This window comes from Carcharhinus amblyrhynchos, chromosome 5, assembly GCF_965287045.1.
Source record: "Carcharhinus amblyrhynchos chromosome 5, sCarAmb.v2.hapA, whole genome shotgun sequence".
Taxonomy (NCBI): Eukaryota; Metazoa; Chordata; class Chondrichthyes; order Carcharhiniformes; family Carcharhinidae; genus Carcharhinus; species Carcharhinus amblyrhynchos.
Window position 1 is genome coordinate 47,610,980 of NC_137328.1, and position 13,627 is coordinate 47,624,606.

Below are 13,627 nucleotides of genomic sequence, written 5' to 3' on the forward strand. Positions count from 1 at the left end.
ATTGCATAAGCCCTGCCTGAGAAATAAAAAATTTCGAGCCATTTTTATCACCAAAAGCATGTTGGATTCCAAATACTAATTGGCAACTGAAAGTATGAAGATACAAATGTGGAACAGCGCCCATAATCTGCAGCTTCTACACCGTTTTGAACCTGTTGGAAATCCTGACACTTTTAAAGCCAAGCCTATAATAAGCTCCCAGAACCACAATAATTATTATAATCTGATTTACATCATTTAAACAGTTGGTCACACCTTTGTGAGTGGGGAGGAAATCAACAGTTTAAAAATTCAAAGACCAATTTCAACTAAGCAATTGCTTATCAGATGTACAAAAAGCAGAAGTAAGGAATGGAAGACTTCAAAATTTGGGCGACACAGTGGTTAGCACTGCTGCCTCACAGTGCCAGGAACCCAGGTCGGATTCCCGACTTGGGTCACTGTCTGTGTGGAGTTCGTATGTTCTCCCCATATCTGCCTTGGTTTCCTCCCACAGTCTGAAAGACATACTGATTAGGTACATTGACCCGAACAGGCGCTGGATTGTGGTGACTAGGGGGAATTTCACACTAACTTCATTGCAGTCTTAATGTAAACCTTGTGACTAATAAATAAAAAAACATTTTTGCCTGTAACAATTCCTGTTTCCCCTATGAGATGAGTGCCTACCAGATGTGCCAGAATGGCATAGCTACTTATCAAGAGATTTAAAATAGCTTCACCGTGGATTCCTGACTGGATCAGTGATGTTGGGAGGAGGGAAGAGGAAGTTCATATTCTCTGTCTAAACAAGAACAGGATAAAAACAGCTTTTCAAGCACTCCGCCATTCAATTTAATCGTGACCAACCTTGGGCTTCATCTCCACTTTCCTGTTTGCTTCCCATATCTGTCTAGCTCAGCTTTAAATATATTAAACGATGGAGCAGAGAACCTGGGGTAGAGAATACCAAAGATTCCGCGGGGAGAAGCTTCTCCTCATTTCACTTCTAAATGATCAGACTCTTTTCCTGAGTGCGTGTCCTCATGTTCTAAATTCCTTAGCAGAAACAACCTTTTTGCATCTGGCACAATGGTCAGCACTACTGTCTCACAGTACCAGGGACCTGGGTTCAATTCCCAGCTTGGGTCACTGTCTGTGTGGAGTTTGCACATTCTCTCCATGTTTGTGTGGGTTTCTTCAGGGTGCTCCAGTTTTCTCCCACAGTCCAAAGATGTGCAGATTAGGTGCATTGGCCAGGCTAAATTCTCCCTCAGTGTACCAGAACAGGCGCCAGAGTGTGGTGACTAGGGGATTTTCATAATATTAATGTAAGCCTACTTATGACTAATAAATTAACTTTAAAAGATCACCTCTTATTCTTCTAAACTCCAGAGAATATAAGCCCAATTTACACAGCCTCTCATCCCTCAATAAACTTTTGAACCAAGGTGTTGGCCAGCAATAACAAAATTATGCTCTTTATTGTTATTTGCATTATCAGTAATCAATATTTAGTTCAATTTGTTTTTTAATTTCAATTTATCATTGAAGAAACTCAGAGCCGTTTAAAGGTCTCAATAGGCCCAAGGGTAGGTGGATCTCCTGAAAGCCACCCCTGCATCCCTTGCCTGCCACTGTAAATAGTGAGGCAGGTTGTGGTAGTTAGGTAGGTGGTGGGCAAGCCACCTGTAGCATTTTACAAGTCCTTGTGCCTTCAAACCCATGGGCAGGAGACTGTAAAATTTCACTCCTAAAGTAAAATCACACTGCAGCATAAAGTCTGATGGGCTGTAAAATGAATGGCCACCACAAACACGCCTTTTTTCTACAAAGTGGGTTGAAGTAAAACTACAGCCCATGAACCAATGAACCTATGACAACATACATCATCCTGCCAGAGTGCCACAGCAAACTCAAAAATATATTCATTATTGTGCTCCTGACACAGGAATAATATTCAGAAGGAGAAAATGTCCCCTTTTCTGCCTCTATTATTTTTATGTCCATTTGAGTCTCACCCACTTGCATCCCTCTACCCCAATATTATAGAATCCCTACAGGGCAGGAGGCCATTCAGCCCATCAAGTCTACATCATCTCTCCGAAACAGCATCCCACCCAGGTCCTATCTCTGTAATCCCATGTATTTACCCCGCTAATCCTCCTAGCCTATAACATCTTGTGACACTATGGGGCAATTAACACGCCCAATCCACCTAACCTGCACATCTTTGAACAATGGGAGGAAACTGGAGCACCTGCAGGAAATCCATGCAGACACAGGGAGAACATGCAAACTCCACACAGATGGCGCTGTGAGGCAGTGGTGCTAACCACTGTGCCACCCTATTATTCACATCTATTAATGTAAACAATCCTTTGTTCTTTGAATTTTATCATTGTACATTGCAATAGTTACAGGAAGACATGAAATTCTGCCCAGTTTTGTCCCAACTTGGTTCTTTGTGGTTTTTTTAAGTTTAAATTTATTTATTAGTGTCACAAGTAGGTTGACATTAACATTGCACTGAAGTTACTGTGAAAATCCTTAGTCACCACACTCCGGCATCTGTTTGGGTATACCGGGGGAGAATTTAGCATGGCCAATATAATGAGCCAGCAGCTCCCAGAGGAAACCCACACAGACACGGGGAGAACGTGCAGATTCCACACAGACAGTGACCCAAGCTGGGAATCGAACCCAGGTCCCTGGCACTGAGGCAATAGTGCTCCCCACTGTGCCAATTCATCTCAAAGTTAATAATATATCTACTACCAACATACATGGGTATAATATATTATGTATATAAAATATTTGGGGGAAATTGAACCTATGTATTAAGACACACACATACACGCGCATTGAGTTAGTGTAACCAATCAGGGTTGGGTTGCAGTTTGGGGGAAGCCCTAGCAGTGTATGTGTGTGTGTGGTGAGCTCGGCTCCGCGGGACTCGAATTCATTCATTCGGAAACTCAAACCATGTGAGAGACAGAGCGAGCGAGTGAGTGTGAGAGAGAGAGAGAGAGAGAAAAAGTGGCTGCTCTCAGACGAGTACAAGTTTACATTACTGTACGAGCAGTTACAACAAAATATAGAAAATCTAGCAGCAGCCAGCGCCTCACCCTTTTCATTCTCATACTAAAGAGGGCTTTTTTGTTGTTGTGTACACATAGCAGGAATTAACTTTTATATTTAATACAGGACACTGAGGGAATACAAGAATGCTCCAGAGCTACATTTTCTATATTTTGTATCTACTGCATATCACGGATGCATTAGTTTCAGGTACAGTAACTTTCTTTTGAAGAATGTTTTATGCATAGCCAGGATTTTTAAGATATATACAAATTTCAGCGCTTCCCTACAAACCACTGAATTCTGGACGATAAAAAAAAGGATCTAATCCAGAACTTTTGACACACTAAAATATTGTATTTCCACTTGGATAAAACATTTTTTTGAGGTAAAACATTTAGTGAGCCTTGTTTATTTAAAAACATTTCCATTAATTTAGACTTTTCTTCCCCCTTCCCTTTCCCCTTCATGCAGGTCTCCAGATTTTCCGAGAGGAATCCGAGATTGTTTTCCCAGCCGTGCTGCAGAATGGAAAATCTTTGCCGAGCGGCCTGGGGGCCGGAGCCACATCCCGGGAAGTCCGCTCCATCTCCAACGTGGACGAGTACGAGTCGCAGGAGTTTTACCCGCGGCAGCTGCAGCCTCCCGGCCAGCCGGCCAGCGGCACCGGCAGCCCGGCCGCCCCGTCGCCTCTGTCCCCCTCTCCCCTGGCGCTGCAGCTGAAGATCCCGGCGTTCGGCAGAGAGCTTTACCTGAGCCTGAGGCGGGACAGCCGCTTCCTCTCGGGCAGCTTCACGGTGCACAACCGGCGGGGCCGCCACCAGAGCTCAGTGCACTCTTACCGAGCCGAGCACGCCTGCTACTACAGCGGCTTCGTGCACAACTACCGCGGCTCGCTCGCCTCCTTCAGCACCTGCGGGGGACTGGTAAGGATACAAACTGTCACTCTCCCTGCTCACTCCCTCTTGCCCCTTTCCACCTTGGTGAATTGTGCAATGCAATAGACGGAATCTTTCCAATTCAAAACGCTATCATGTTGATTAATGCAGCAACCCAGTTGCTATTTAGTCCCAGCAATGTTGCAATTTCTGGAATAAAATCTTTTCCCAAGACTCCCACCTTGGCAACATCCCAGCTCATTATTTGATTCCCTCCTGTCCTTAGCAGACACTCTTACCTCGCATTTATTTTAAAATAAGTTATTTAGCGACTGAAATCATTTTCTTTTTCCTCCAAAATGTGAATGGACTGGATTTTTCTGTAAGAATGATTTTTGTTTCAGCACTTAAGATGGTTCGTAAGACAGGGCACGCGTTAACAACTTGCCAGGGTGGCTTCCCACCTGAGAGGAGGCAGGCAGGCAGGCGGGGACTTGGGAAAGTCCTGAGTTTGGTGCCGCTGTTCTGCACTGAGCCGGCAGGAGGCGCGCATGTGATGGATCCTGAGTTCCCGGAATCCAGGCGGGATACTCCTAACTCCACCGCTTTGAATTGGAATGGGGATTGGGGGAAGGGGACCCTCTCCAAAATACTGCATGATTCTGGGAACCTTGCTGTGAACCCCAAAAACCTAAACGGTTGTTCTTCTTTTCTGTCATAAACTGCAAGCATTATTATATTTTACTGTTAACATTATTAGAATTCATTCATTCAAAATCAGTACGTCTCATGCTTGGCAGAATGTAACAGCGGTTTTGCAATTGCGTTTTGTTTCACTCATTTGATGGCTTGTGCCTGTTTTGGAAATATTTCCAACTTTCACGTAAGATTGCACTCCTTCCAGGCAATGTACCGCAATATAATTTGCAATACCTTGTGTGTTCTATTGTGTACCTGTATGTGTCCATGCAGGTGTGCATGGGTTTTGTGAGTTGTCTTCAGCATTGTTAAAGGGGAGGTTACACATTGAGGACCAGTGTCCTCCGGACTTCAAATTAAATGACAACATAGCGCAAAAACAGTGCATTAATTATCACTGGAGTAGAGGTTGTTTGCAATTGGTAAGACGTTAACTCTGTGTATACATTTTGTATTTGCTCTCTAGTGTTATTGGATGCGCTATTGCTTCACAAATCCACTGTTTCCACTGCTCCAGTTAGGTTTCCCACTCTACCACAGCACTGAAACAGCCCCAGTTGAAGTCACAAACGACATGCCTGTGACTGTCATCGAGATGTATAGTGCCCCCTCATCCACTTTGCAGCCTGTGACATTGTCAATCACATCATCTTCCACTGCCACTCCACTGCTGTTCCAGCTGAGTGGGATTGCCTTTGTTGACCTTTCAAATAGTCCTTTTTAGACCTGGTGTACATTGCCGGTATTTTCTGTTTTAGTAGCGAAGTTAGGAAACAATGGAGTGTAAGCTTCTAAGGGTGGTGTTAATGTGTGAGCACTAAAAATACTTGGATCCAATTGCTCGCTGCTGTTTATTCCAAATGGGTAAGCGCCAGAGATGAATTTGTTGCCTGATTCATGTTTGTACAGAAACATTGACAGGAATTTATATTATAATATACAATTCTAAATGATTAATTTATTTCACTTGTATATTGTATTTGCTTTTGGTTTTGGTTTAGTGGAGATTATGATTAATTGGTTCAGTACTGTATTAAATAATTGATGTACGAGCTACATTAAGGATACACATTGGGGAAAAGGGGATGGGATTCACGAACTAAGAAATCCTGAAAATTCACAAGGGCCTTGGCTGCTTCTAGATTGCAAGGGCCTTTATTTGACAATCTGGTCTCTCTCTGATTTTCTTGAGAAACAAATGGCAGCAAAGCCACTATTCATTTAATTCTTAGTCTGTCTGAGGAGCCATGGAAGCCAGAGCCCAAATGGCTGTAACTTGATAAGTGCAGACCTTATCACAATACACCGTAGAGAAAATGTTCATTGCACTAGAATGGTGCACATGCTGGAGGTGGGTTCCTTCATTCCCTTAGTCGTAATCCTTCTATCATTTGGTGGACTATCATGGATGATGTGGTGGCATAGTGGTTAGCACTGCTGGTTCACAGTGCCAGGGACCCAGGTTTAGTTCCTGGCTTGGGTCACTGCCTGTGCAGCATCTGCACGCTATCCCCATGTCTGCATGAGTTTCCTCCGGGTGCTCTGATTTCCTCCGACAGTCTGAATGACATGCTGGTTAGGTGCACTGGCCATGCTAAATTCTCCCTCAGTGTACCCGAACAGGTGCTGGAGTGTGTGACTAGGAGATTGTCATGGTAACTTCATTGCAGTGTTCATGTAAGCACCCTTATGACACTAACAAATAAAAAATTTACTGCTTCAATTCCTAGATCTTGTTTTTAAATAATTGGGCTAGGATATTCAACAGTGTGAGGACATGGATTCTGTTCACTCCCCTTTCTATCTCTGCCAATTTCTGTTCACTTGTGATATGAACCTTATCCTGTACAGAGCCCTCTAACTGATTATCTATTCTGCCTGAGTGCTCATCTCTGTGCTGGTTCTGTTTGAAGTAGGAATGGTTTGATGCAAGCTGGCTTAGCCCATCTAGGGTGACACAGTGGTTAGCACTGCTGTCTCATAGCACCAGGGCCCCGTGTTCAAATCCTGGCTTAGATCACTGGTGGTGTGGAGTTTGCACATTCTCTCTGTGTCTGTTTGGGTTTTTTGCATATGCCCCAGTTTCCTTCCACAGTCCAAGATGTGTGGGTTAGGTGGATTGGCTATGCTAAATTGCCTCTTAGTGTCGGGGGGCTAGCTAGGATAAATGCATGGGCTTGGGTTGGTGCAGACTCGATGAGCCGAATGGCCTCCTTCTGCACTGTAGGATTCTATGATCTTCTATAGCAGGCACCCACTCTGCAGTGAGACCTACAAATAAGGAGAAGTAAATAGCAAGTACTGTGCAGGTTAGGATTCTTCAGACATGTGGAATGACAAGGTATCCCCAGTTGGTTGGCTCCCTGAAAGAGCAACACGTTGAGGGTAAATGGAATAAAACAAAGATTCCAGTGTCCCCATCTTTCTAACTATCCATCCATACTGCAATGACGGAGATCTTTACGCAAAATCTCCTGGGCTTCCTGTTCATTGAAACTGAATATCTGAATGGAAGCTATCCTTTTCAGTAAACATTCACTTGAGTATTGCACTTTTTTAATTCATTCATGGGATGTGAGCCAGCATTTATTGCCCATCTCTAATTGCTCTTGAACTCTTTATTTGAATCAACTTTATTGCTGTGGATCTGGAGGCATATGTAGGCCAGACCAGGTAAGGATGATAGATTTCCTGCCATAAAGGATATTAGTAACCTGATGGGCTCTTAGAGTGATCTTCAATGGTTTCATAGTCATTAGTGAACTTCTAATTGTAGATTTTTATTGAATTCAAGCTTCACCATTTGCTGTGGTGGGATTTGAAACTGGGTCCCCAGAACATGACCTGGTACAGCGATGATACCACTATGTCATCACCTCCTCATGACCCGTAGAAAGAAATTTGGCCATGTCACTGGCTTTTTAATTTAAATAAAACAAGCTGATGAGGGCATGATGAACATGACATGGAGCAGTGTGCATGATGGGGAGGTTATACAGAAGAGGAAGGTGGTAGAATGGTGACATTTGCTTGCAAATACCAGAAGAATGCAAGGTTATGGCAATATTTTGCACATCCCTGACGTGAAGGCAAACAGCATTTGCTGATAGTGAAACTAGAAGATAGGCAGGCTGAGTTCTCATTGCATCTTAGACTAAAAGTAAATGAGGAGAGGGATGGGAGAAGCTTGGGGCAGGGTGGGGTGAGAAATTATGTGACAAGGTGTGTGATCTAGGGAAGGAGACAACACGTGAAATAGTTCTTGGCTGAGCCTGCCAGATCATCAAAGTAATTATGGCATTGCAACCACATCCTGGGAGTGCGAGAGAAATCTCTGTTTAGGATAACTGCAGTGTCTGTGTTATTGGAGCAGAGTGGATGTTGCTGCATGCCCTCGTTTATTTGAATGAAATTTTCAGCATCCTTGGCAGTGCTGGGGCAGGGCGGGGTGTTGAAATTAGTCTAAGCCAGCAGCATCAAATGGAATGAAGCGGCAGGTGATTTTTCAATGCAGCAGTTTTTATTTCCATTGAATTGGAAAATGTTGCCAAGATTTAAAAATTTAAACCGAGTAAAAGCAACAATGAAGATAGGAAACAAGTCTCCAAAGAGTTTGAATTATCGTTCTGTGAAAGCGAGTGGGAAGAAGATAAGGCACAATGGAAAAATTAGCCACTGGTGTCAACCAATTTCACCCCGATGGTCTCATTGCCTTTGCTTTTATTCATTCAAAAGTTGAAGGCACCAACGACAAGGGCAGCATTTATTGCCCATCCCAAATATCTCTTGAGGTAACTGGCTAGTTAGATCATTACAGAGGGTGATTAAGGGCCAACCACATTATGGACCTGGAGTTGCATATAAAGCAAACAAGGTAAGGATGACATATTTCCTTCTATAAAGAATATTAGTGAACCTGGTTTATATGTCAGTCCAGTAGTTTCGTGGTTACAATACTGATACCAGACTCTTAATGCTAGATTTATTGAATTAATTAACAACATTTTAAATTTCCCATGGTGTGTTTTAAACTCACGTCTTCATTAGTCAGGCCTCTAATTACTAGTCAATGCTACTGTAATTACCATAATGGGAATTCAGCGCCACTTTCCAATGTGCAGAAAAAGATCCAAGTCCTAATTTTTAGTAAGCTGCTTCTATTTTAAGACATGCAGCCATTCTTTATTGTGCAAATTCTTGCTTATCTTTGATGCATTCACTGTTGTTTTGCTTTAACATGATGGGTAGAATGGGCAAATGTTTCCTTTTAGTGTCACAACGTTTGTCATTATGTCATTTGTGTGCAGTGGGGCACTTAATGTCACATGGATTCAAAAGTGCCCCACTGCACACTGCTCACTGATGTTGATCAGAGTGACATTCCTGTGCTTGGCTCAGTGGCCTTGTTGGGGCAAAAGGTACTTAATTCCTTTTGGGATTGGGGAGGAAGTAAGCTTTGATACCCTCAAAAAGGAAATGCTGGAAAATCTCAGCAGGTCTGACAGCACCTGTGAGGAGAGAATAGAGTCAAAGTTTCGAGTCGAGATGATTCTTCATCAAAGCTGTTACTGGAATAATTAATTGCGCTCTGACAAAGGGTCATCTAGTTTCCACAAGGACTATGTGGTGGTTACTGCTAATGATAATGTCATGGACAGTTACATCTGCGACAAGTAAATTGGTAAGGATGAGTTCAAGCTTGTTTCTCCGCCTTGCTGTATCCTTCTTCACCTGTCACAGATCCAGTCTAGCAGTTATGTTCTTTAGGACCTAACCTGCTTGGACTGTGGTGGTACTCCTGTGCCTCTCTTTATGCCAGACATTGAACTCCCCTACTTGGTTGCACTCTGCATCCTTTCCACCCTCAGACTTCCCTTCAAGTGTGTTCAAAATGGAGGAATATTGATCATCAGCTGAGGGGGTAATCAGCAGGAGGTTTCTTTGCCCATGTTTCATCGGGTGCCATGAAATGTCATGGGGTCCAGAGTTGATGCTGAGGGCTTCCAGGGCAACTCTCTTCTGCCTGTATACAACCTCTGCTGAATGATGATGGCAGTCTCTGGGATATTATCTGTAAAGTATGATTTAACGAGTATGACTATGTCAGGCTATTGTTTGACTAGTCTGTAAAACAGCTGTCCCAATTTTGGTACAAGCGCCCAGTAAGGAGGACTTTGCAGGGTTGATAGAGCTGGTTTTGCCGCAGTAATTTCTGTTGCCTAGATTTTTTTCATCTGGTTTCGTTCCTTTTTATTGTCTTTGTGACGGCTGGGTATAAGCGAGTGGCTTGAATAAGTATGACTGTACTCTGCGATGGAATTTTCATCTGTGGCTTTTACTGTGTTTACCTTCATTTCTTTCCATTTCCCGCTTGGTGTTTGACAAGATGTTTACCAAAAGTTGCTTTCACAGCCACGTTTGTTTCCTCAGCAACAATATTGACATGTGTTCTCTTATTGACACATTCTGCTATCTTCCCTTTAAGCCACTATCTGCACTTTCTACAGTCTTTAACACTGCCATTAATTCTTCCTTTGTTGTCTGCCCTAACCAACTTTGTGCAATCTCTCTAGTTCACACCTATCACCCTCTGTCTTACAGTATAAAATCCATCACTTTTCTCCCTCTCTTCAGCTGTGAAGAAGAGTCCTACAAACGCAAAACATTCTGTCTCCACGGATACTGCCAGACCTGCTGATTTTTTTTTCTCTCCAGCATATTTTGTCTTTAGCTCAGCTACCTTGGTTCCTGCAGTGAGGAACTGTATTAAATCCAGACTTTTGTCTCTGGTGGTACGCAGGAATGACGCTTAGTTCATTGAAGATGGGATTTTCCGGCTGCGCTCGCCCCAAGGCCGGAAATCTCCACTCGGGGTCAGTGGACCTTTGCGTGATCCGCCCTCACCCACTACAATTCCCATGGCAGGACAGACTGGAAAATTCTGCGTCTTTGAGCAATCAATTTGATAGCGCATAGGAGGAGTCATGTCTATCCATCTTCATACATGGCTGTTGGTTCACCTAAAATGAAAACAAAAATAGTCTGCATGCTGGAAATCTGAAATGAAACAGAAAATGCTGGGAAAACTCAGGAGGACTGGCAGCATCTATGGAGAGAGGAACAGAGTTAATAGTTCGATTCTGTATGACTCTTCAGAGCAGGTATGGGAGGGGAGCTGGCTGTGATTGATTGGCTAAGTAGAATAAAAGATATGGTGGTATATAAAGCGTGGCAAACATGTAAAACAAAAAGTTCAACAAAATTACATTCCATTTTGTAAAAAAAACTCACCAGAAAAAAATTGAGATTGGTTTACCTGCTGCTCTTTTATCAATACAACATTAGTTTTTTTTTCAACAAGGCAATCTAATAATTTTATTGGCATTAGTGTGACTACTTGTATATTGATTAGTAATTTAGTTAGGAATCTATAGTAAGAGATCCTCTGGGGAAAAAGTGATCATAATACAATTGAAATCGATATTAAGTTTGAGAGTGAGATATTCCAGACCCAAACAAGAATCTTAAAACTGAACATCATCAGTTGTTTAGATGTGAGAGGAGAGCTGGCTGCGCTTGTTTAGTCAAGTATGCTAAAAGGTATGATGTAAATAGTGGGAAGTATTTAAGAAAAAACAAATCAAAATGTTGAATAAAATTATATTCCATTTGAAAAAAAACAAAACTTTATCAGGAAAGATGCAATCGTGGATTGTTAGGGAAGATAAAGATACTGTTATGTTGAAAAAAGAGCTGATAATGTTGTGCTGTGAAGAATAGCAGTAAGCCTGAGGGTTGGGAGTACTCCAGAAATCAGCGAAGGGCCACCAAAAATAGAAAAAGTATTATGAGAGTAAACTAACCAGGAATGTAAAACAAATTACAAGAGATTATACAAGTGTGTAAAAAGAATGAAAGCAGTTCAAGTAAATGTTTGGCTTTTAGAGGCAGAGACAGGAACAATTATTATAGAGAATGAGACAATGGCAGAGATGTTGAATGAACATTGTGTCTGTCTGCAGAGTAGAAGATACAAATTACATATATTCAATTATGGGATGTAGGCTTTGCTGGTTAATTCAGAATTGACCACCCATCCCAAATTACTCTTGAGAAGGTGGGTGGTGAGCCTTGATAGAATCCTACAGTGTAGAAGCCCATCGAGTCTGTACCAACCACAATCCCACCCAGGTCTATAAACCCATGCATTTACCCTAGCTGATCCCTAAGGGGTAATTTAGTATGGCCAATACACCTAACCCGCACATCTTTGGAGTGTAGGAGGAAACCGGAACACCCGAGGGAAACCCACGCAGACACAGAGAGAATGTGCAAACTCCACACAGACAGTGACCCAAGCTGGGAATCGAACCCAGGTCCCTGGCACTTTTGAGGCAGCAGTACTAAGCACTGTGCCACCGTGCCACCTTTGTCTTGAACCACTGCAGTCCATGTGTTGTAGCAATACCCACCATGATGTTATGAAGGGAGATCCAAAATTTTAACCCAGTGACGGTGAAGGAATGGCAATGTAGTTCCAAGTCAGGATGGTGACTTACACACTCTGTTGGAGGGGGGAATTGGCAAGCCTGGCGTTCCAATGCTTCGACTGCCCTTGTCCTTCTCGGTGATAGAGATTGTGGATTTGCCAAGTGCAATCAAAGAAGACTTGGTGAGTTGCTGCATTGAATCTTCTAGACAGTACACATTGCTGTGGCTGTGTATTGGTTGTGGAGGGAATGAATGTGGTAGTAGGTGAATGAGGTGGAGTCAAACAGGCTATTTTGTCCTGGATGATGTCAAGCTTCTTGATGCTGTTGGAGCTGCACTCATCCAGGCAGGTGGACAGCATTTTATCATGTTCATGTCTTGTGCCTTGTAGATGGTGGACAGGCTTTGGAGAGTGAGGAGGTGAGTTACTGTCTGCAGAATTCCCAGCCTCTGACCTGCTTTAGTAGCCACAGTATTTATATGGCTGGCTAGGTTCAGTTCCTGCTCAGTGGTAACCACTAGGTTGTTGATAAGAGGAGGATTCAGTGATGGTAATCCTATTGAATGTCAAGAGGAGATGGTTAGATTCTCTCCTGTTGGAGATCGTCATGCCTAGCACTTGTGTAGTGCGAAGGTTATTTGCGACTTATCAGCCCATGCCTTAATATTGCCCCGCTCTCGCTGCATATGAACATGGATTGCTTCAGCATCTGATGAGTTGTGGATGATGCTAAGTATGGTGTAATGGTAATCTGGGGATAATAATAGGTAATTAATATTAGCAGAGAATAAGCATTGGAGACCTCGAGGGACTAAAAAAAAATCTCCAGGACTGGATAACCTACATCCCTAGGATTTTAAGAGAGGTACAGAACTGGTGGATGCACTGATTGTGATTTGCCAAAATTTCCTGGATTCCAGAATTCCCCCACAGGATTGGAAGTTAGCAATGATAACAACTTTCTTCAAAAAACATGGGAGAGAGAAAAAACCGGGAAGCAGAGACCAGTTTACTTGACAGCAGTCAGGAAAATCCTGGAATTTATTATTAAAGAAGTTTTACAACACTTAAAAATATATCATCAGATGGAGTCAACGTGATTTTATGAAAGGGCACTTGTTTTTGATATACCTATTGGAATTTGTTGTGGATGTAACAGTAAAGTTGATAAAGGAGATAAAGTTGATAAAGTCAGTTGATGTAGTGTCCTTGAATTTCCAAACGCCGCTTGGTAAGATACTGCACAGCAGGTTGAAAAAGAGAACTTTTTTAAAATAAAGGAGCAAAGCTTTTAATTGTTGGTATTCAAATAGACTTGGGTGCACTCATACAAGAGACACACAAAATGAACATGCAGTACAAATAATTAGGAAGGCAAATGGCATGCTGGCCTTTATTGCAAGGGGATTGTATTACAAGAATAAAGAAGTCTTGCTTCAGTTGTGTAGGACTTTGGTGAGATTACACATGCAACACAGTGCATAGTTTTAGTTTCCAT

General features: G+C 42.6%; 1 protein-coding gene across 1 annotated transcript in view; it reads left to right on the forward strand.

Annotated features, from left to right (window-relative positions):
* Nucleotides 1-3,063: 3,063 nt before the first annotated feature.
* LOC145343014 (A disintegrin and metalloproteinase with thrombospondin motifs 19-like) overlaps nucleotides 3,064-13,627 on the forward strand; it is a 414,592-nt gene continuing 404,028 nt past the window's right edge. The window contains exons 1-2 of the mRNA XM_080188739.1: nucleotides 3,064-3,270; nucleotides 3,535-3,986. Coding sequence (XP_080044865.1) covers nucleotides 3,207-3,270; nucleotides 3,535-3,986 — 516 coding nt within the window. The 5' untranslated portion in view covers nucleotides 3,064-3,206. The remainder of the gene's footprint in view (nucleotides 3,271-3,534; nucleotides 3,987-13,627) is intronic.